Source organism: Cyclopterus lumpus, chromosome 20, assembly GCF_009769545.1.
Source record: "Cyclopterus lumpus isolate fCycLum1 chromosome 20, fCycLum1.pri, whole genome shotgun sequence".
Taxonomy (NCBI): domain Eukaryota; kingdom Metazoa; phylum Chordata; class Actinopteri; order Perciformes; family Cyclopteridae; genus Cyclopterus; species Cyclopterus lumpus.
This window is the reverse complement of record NC_046985.1, coordinates 907,501-915,000: the sequence shown is the minus strand read 5'-3', so window position 1 is coordinate 915,000 and position 7,500 is coordinate 907,501. Positions and strand designations below refer to the sequence as shown.

At 39.4% G+C, this 7,500-nt stretch overlaps 1 protein-coding gene across 1 annotated transcript in view; it reads right to left on the bottom strand.

Moving 5' to 3' along the window:
- The window catches only part of sugct (succinyl-CoA:glutarate-CoA transferase), a 33,011-nt gene that overhangs the window by 11,393 nt on the left and 14,118 nt on the right, over positions 1-7,500 (bottom strand). Inside the window, exon 9 of the mRNA XM_034560123.1 lies at positions 6,902-6,997. Coding sequence (XP_034416014.1) covers positions 6,902-6,997 — 96 coding nt within the window. The remainder of the gene's footprint in view (positions 1-6,901; positions 6,998-7,500) is intronic.

Sequence of the window (7,500 nt, the reverse complement as noted above, 5' to 3'; positions counted from 1 at the left end):
ACCTTATACTATAAGGGTTATACCTTATAGTGTAAGGGTTATACCTTATAGTGTAAGGGTTATACCTTATACTGTAAGGGTTATACCTTATACTATAAGGGTTATACCTTATAGTGTAAGGGTTATACCTTATACTATAAGGGTTATACCTTATAGTGTAAGGGTTATACCTTATAGTGTAAGGGTTATACCTTATAGTGTAAGGGTTATACCTTATACTGTAAGGGTTATACCTTATAGTGTAAGGGTTATACCTTATACTATAAGGGTTATACCTTATAGTGTAAGGGTTATACCTTATAGTGTAAGGGTTATACCTTATACTATAAGCCTTATACCTTAAAAGGTTATACCTTATACTATAAAGGTTATACCTTGTACTATAAGCCTTATACCTTATAGTATAAAGGTTATACCTTATACTATAAGGTATAACCTTTATACTATAAGGTATAACCCTTATAGTATAAGGTATAACCCTTACACTATAAGGTATAACCCTTATAGTATAAGGTATAACCCTTACACTATAAGGTATAAAGGTCAGATGGATGTTGTAAACTGTGTGCTCCGACATTAACAGCAACATTTAAATATTACTAAAGCAACAAGTCATCCATACTAAAGTCTAAAGGTGGAAGTCTGTCGGTTCTTCTTCCCATCTTTATTAAATATCCATGCATTTGCATTTCCTGTCTGGACGTTTGAACCACGTTCTTATTGAATGATCTCAGTTCAACTCCTCCTTCCTGAAGACGTCTCAGTGGACTTTAACAACGTCTTCCTCACACAGCGGCGACCGCAGAAACACCAATAACTGTTGTTCCAGCCGTCTGCTTTCATCTCTGGAGCGCGGCATTGTGGGTAAGGGGCGGTCCACACCAGGATTAGAACCGAGCGGCGGACAATAGCGACCACAAGAACGAAGGTTTCATGATCACGTCCACATAATAACACAGTAACGCTAACAGGAAGCAGACGCAGCCAAGACTGCCTTTAATGTAGTAGTGCTACAAGGACTGTATACTGTACTACACCTCAGAGGTACAAGTACTGTATACTGTACTACATCTCAGAGGTACAAGTACTGTATACTGTACTACACCTCAGTGCTACAAGGACTGTATACTGTACTACACCTCAGAGGTACAAGTACTGTATACTGTACTACACCTCAGAGGTACAAGTACTGTATACTGTACTACATCTCAGAGGTACAAGTACTGTATACTGTACTACACCTCAGTGCTACAAGGACTGTATACTGTACTACACCTCAGAGGTACAAGTACTTTATACTGTACTACACCTCAGAGGTACAAGTACTTTATACTGTACTACACCTCAGAGGTACAAGTACTTTATACTGTACTACACCTCAGAGGTACAAGTACTGTATACTGTACTACACCTCAGAGGTACAAGTACTTTATACTGTACTACACCTCAGAGGTACATGTACTTTATACTGTACTACACCTCAGAGGTACAAGGACTGTATACTGTACTACACCTCAGAGGTACAAGTACAGTATACTGTACTACACCTCAGAGGTACAAGTACTTTATACTGTACTACACCTCAGAGGTACATGTACTTTATACTGTACTACACCTCAGAGGTACATGTACTTTATACTGTACTACACCTCAGAGGTACATGTACTTTATACTGTACTACACCTCAGAGGTACAAGTACTTTATACTGTACTACACCTCAGAGGTACATGTACTTTATACTGTACTACACCTCAGAGGTACATGTACTTTATACTGTACTACACCTCAGAGGTACAAGTACTTTATACTGTACTACACCTCAGAGGTACATGTACTTTATACTGTACTACACCTCAGAGGTACAAGTACTTTATACTGTACTACACCTCAGAGGTACAAGTATTGTATACTGTACTACACCTCAGAGGTACATGTACTGTATACTGTACTACACCTCAGAGGTACATGTTGTACTTTATACTGTACTACACCTCAGAGGTACAAGTATTGTATACTGTACTACACCTCAGAGGTACATGTACTGTATACTGTACTACACCTCAGAGGTACAAGTACTGTATACTGTACTACACCTCAGAGGTACATGTTGTACTTTATACTGTACTACACCTCAGAGGTACATGTACTGTATACTGTACTACACCTCAGAGGTACATGTTGTACTTTATACTGTACTACATCTCAGAGGTACATGTACTTTATACTGTACTACATCTCAGAGGTACATGTTGTACTTTATACTGTACTACATCTCAGAGGTACATGTTGTACTTTATACTGTACTACATCTCAGAGGTACATGTACTTTATACTGTACTACATCTCAGAGGTACATGTTGTACTTTATACTGTACTACACCTCAGAGGTACATGTACTTTATACTGTACTACACCTCAGAGGTACATGTACTTTATACTGTACTACATCTCAGAGGTACATGTACTTTATACTGTACTACATCTCAGAGGTACATGTTGTACTTTATACTGTACTACACCTCAGAGGTACATGTACTTTATACTGTACTACACCTCAGAGGTACATGTACTTTATACTGTACTACACCTCAGAGGTACATGTTGTACTTTATACTGTACTACATCTCAGAGGTACATGTAGTACTTTATACTGTACTACACCTCAGAGGTACATGTTGTACTTTATACTGTACTACACCTCAGAGGTACATGTTGTACTTTATACTGTACTACATCTCAGAGGTACATGTTGTACTTTATACTGTACTACACCTCAGAGGTACATGTAGTACTTTATACTGTACTACATCTCAGAGGTACATGTAGTACTTTATACTGTACTACACCTCAGAGGTACATGTTGTACTTTATACTGTACTACATCTCAGAGGTACATGTTGTACTTTATACTGTACTACACCTCAGAGGTACATGTTGTACTTTATACTGTACTACATCTCAGAGGTACATGTACTGTATACTGTACTACACCTCAGAGGTACATGTACTTTATACTGTACTACACCTCAGAGGTACATGTAGTACTTTATACTGTACTACACCTCAGAGGTACATGTACTTTATACTGTACTACACCTCAGAGGTACATGTACTTTATACTGTACTACACCTCAGAGGTACATGTTGTACTTTATACTGTACTACACCTCAGAGGTACATGTACTTTATACTGTACTACACCTCAGAGGTACATGTACTGTATACTGTACTACACCTCAGAGGTACATGTACTTTATACTGTACTACATCTCAGAGGTACATGTACTTTATACTGTACTACACCTCAGAGGTACATGTAGTACTTTATACTGTACTACATCTCAGAGGTACATGTTGTACTTTATACTGTACTACATCTCAGAGGTACATGTTGTACTTTATACTGTACTACATCTCAGAGGTACATGTTGTACTTTATACTGTACTACATCTCAGAGGTACATGTACTTTATACTGTACTACATCTCAGAGGTACATGTTGTACTTTATACTGTACTACACCTCAGAGGTACATGTTGTACTTTATACTGTACTACATCTCAGAGGTACATGTTGTACTTTATACTGTACTACACCTCAGAGGTACATGTTGTACTTTATACTGTACTACATCTCAGAGGTACATGTAGTACTTTATACTGTACTACACCTCAGAGGTACATGTACTTTATACTGTACTACACCTCAGAGGTACATGTACTTTATACTGTACTACACCTCAGAGGTACAAGTACTGTATACTGTACTACACCTCAGATGTACATGTACTGTATACTGTACTACACCTCAGAGGTACATGTTGTACTTTATACTGTACTACACCTCAGAGGTACATGTACTGTATACTGTACTACACCTCAGAGGTACATGTACTTTATACTGTACTACATCTCAGAGGTACATGTACTTTATACTGTACTACACCTCAGAGGTACATGTACTTTATACTGTACTACACCTCAGAGGTACATGTACTTTATACTGTACTACACCTCAGAGGTACATGTACTTTATACTGTACTACATCTCAGAGGTACATGTTGTACTTTATACTGTACTACATCTCAGAGGTACATGTACTTTATACTGTACTACACCTCAGAGGTACATGTACTTTATACTGTACTACACCTCAGAGGTACATGTTGTACTTTATACTGTACTACATCTCAGAGGTACATGTACTTTATACTGTACTACATCTCAGAGGTACATGTTGTACTTTATACTGTACTACACCTCAGAGGTACATGTTGTACTTTATACTGTACTACATCTCAGAGGTACATGTTGTACTTTATACTGTACTACACCTCAGAGGTACATGTACTTTATACTGTACTACACCTCAGAGGTACATGTAGTACTTTATACTGTACTACATCTCAGAGGTACATGTTGTACTTTATACTGTACTACATCTCAGAGGTACATGTACTTTATACTGTACTACACCTCAGAGGTACATGTAGTACTTTATACTGTACTACACCTCAGAGGTACATGTTGTACTTTATACTGTACTACATCTCAGAGGTACATGTAGTACTTTATACTGTACTACACCTCAGAGGTACATGTACTTTATACTGTACTACATCTCAGAGGTACATGTTGTACTTTATACTGTACTACACCTCAGAGGTACATGTACTTTATACTGTACTACATATCAGAGGTACATGTTGTACTTTATACTGTACTACACCTCAGAGGTACATGTACTTTATACTGTACTACATATCAGAGGTACATGTTGTACTTTATACTGTACTACACCTCAGAGGTACATGTTGTACTTTATACTGTACTACATCTCAGAGGTACATGTAGTACTTTATACTGTACTACATATCAGAGGTACATGTTGTACTTTATACTGTACTACACCTCAGAGGTACATGTTGTACTTTATACTGTACTACACCTCAGAGGTACATGTTGTACTTTATACTGTACTACACCTCAGAGGTACATGTTGTACTTTATACTGTACTACACCTCAGAGGTACATGTTGTACTTTATACTGTACTACATCTCAGAGGTACATGTTGTACTTTATACTGTACTACATCTCAGAGGTACATGTTGTACTTTATACTGTACTACACCTCAGAGGTACATGTTGTACTTTATACTGTACTACACCTCAGAGGTACAAGTACTGTATACTGTACTACACCTCAGAGGTACAAGTACTTTATACTGTACTACACCTCAGAGGTACATGTACTGTATACTGTACTACATCTCAGAGGTACATGTACTTTATACTGTACTACATCTCAGAGGTACAAGTTGTACTTTATACTGTACTACATCTCAGAGGTACATGTACTGTATACTGTACTACATCTCAGAGGTACAAGTTGTACTTTATACTGTACTACATCTCAGAGGTACATGTACTGTATACTGTACTACATCTCAGAGGTACATGTACTTTATACTGTACTACACCTCAGAGGTACATGTTGTACTTTATACTGTACTACACCTCAGAGGTACATGTACTTTATACTGTACTACACCTCAGAGGTACATGTTGTACTTTATACTGTACTACATCTCAGAGGTACATGTTGTACTTTATACTGTACTACACCTCAGAGGTACATGTACTTGATACTGTACTAAATCTCAGAGGTACATGTTGTACTTTATACTGTACTACATCTCAGAGGTACATGTACTGTATACTGTACTACATCTCAGAGGTACATGTACTTTATACTGTACTACACCTCAGAGGTACATGTACTTTATACTGTACTACATCTCAGAGGTACATGTTGTACTTTATACTGCACTACATCTCAGAGGTACATGTACTTTATACTGTACTACACCTCAGAGGTACATGTAGTACTGTATACTGTACTACATCTCAGAGGTACATGTTGTACTTTATACTGCACTACACCTCAGAGGTACATGTTGTACTTTATACTGCACTACATCTCAGAGGTACATGTTGTACTTTATACTGCACTACACCTCAGAGGTACATGTTGTACTTGTTACTGTACTACATCTCAGAGGTACACAATTCTTGTTTTAACACCACCACAGAGCAACTGAGGGACGAGAGAAATGTGTCTATTTATTATTTGAGTCGCTTGTGTTTTCAATAGACTTCAATAATCAGTATAAACCGTTTTGTTTCTGATTATATTTCACAGCGCAGGAACCTCGACAGTAGAGTGGAGTTACTTGATAAGGGAACCTAGACAGTAGAGTGGAGTTACCTGATAAGGGAACCTAGACAGTAGAGTGGAGTTACCTGATAAGGGAACCTAGACAGTAGAGTGGAGTTACCTGATAAGGGAACCTAGACAGTAGAGTGGAGTTACCTGATAAGGGAACCTAGACAGTAGAGTGGAGTTACCTGATAAGGGAACCTAGACAGTAGAGTGGAGTTACCTGATAAGGGAACCTAGACAGTAGAGTGGAGTTACTTGATAAGGGAACCTAGACAGTAGAGTGGAGTTACTTGATAAGGGAACCTAGACAGTAGAGTGGAGTTACTTGATAAGGGAACCTAGACAGTAGAGTGGAGTTACCTGATAAGGGAACCTCGACAGTAGAGTGGAGTTACTTGATAAGGGAACCTAGACAGTAGAGTGGAGTTACTTGATAAGGGAACCTAGACAGTAGAGTGGAGTTACTTGATAAGGGAACCTAGACAGTAGAGTGGAGTTACCTGATAAGGGAACCTAGACAGTAGAGTGGAGTTACCTGATAAGGGAACCTAGACAGTAGAGTGGAGTTACCTGATAAGGGAACCTAGACAGTAGAGTGGAGTTACTTGATAATGGAACCTCGACAGTAGAGTGGAGTTACCTGATAAGGGAACCTCAAGAGTAGAGTGGAGTTACCTGATAAGGTACGATGCTCTCGTGGGCCGTCCCCCAGCGGCTCGCCTCCTTACCTGCATTCAGGTAGTTAGCTGCAATGTGGCTGAGACAGGAGACCTGAGAGAGAGAGAGAGAGAGAGAGAGAGAGAGACACACGTTAAAGCAGAGCTGTCGTCAGCTTCCTTCTTCCTGCTGCCGGAGAACAGAGCAGCAGCCTCGCTGGATTTACAACCCTCCTGGTGAATAGATCGACCCAGAGTCTGGTTCTGGGACCAATCCCCATCCTCAGAGAGTTTGAAACCAGCTGTCAACAACACCTCATCACCAACAAGGACTCCTCACCAACAAGGACTCATCAACAACTCCTCCTCACCAACAAGGACTCCTCACCAACAAGGACTGATCACCAACTCCTCATCACCAACAAGGACTCCTCACCAACAAGGACTCCTCAACAACTCCTCCTCACCAACAAGGACTCCTCAACAACTCCTCCTCACCAACAAGGACTCCTCACCAACAAGGACTCATCATCACCAACAAGGACTCATCATCACCAACAAGGACTGATCACCAACTCCTCCTCACCAACAAGGACTCCTCACCAACAAGAACTCCTC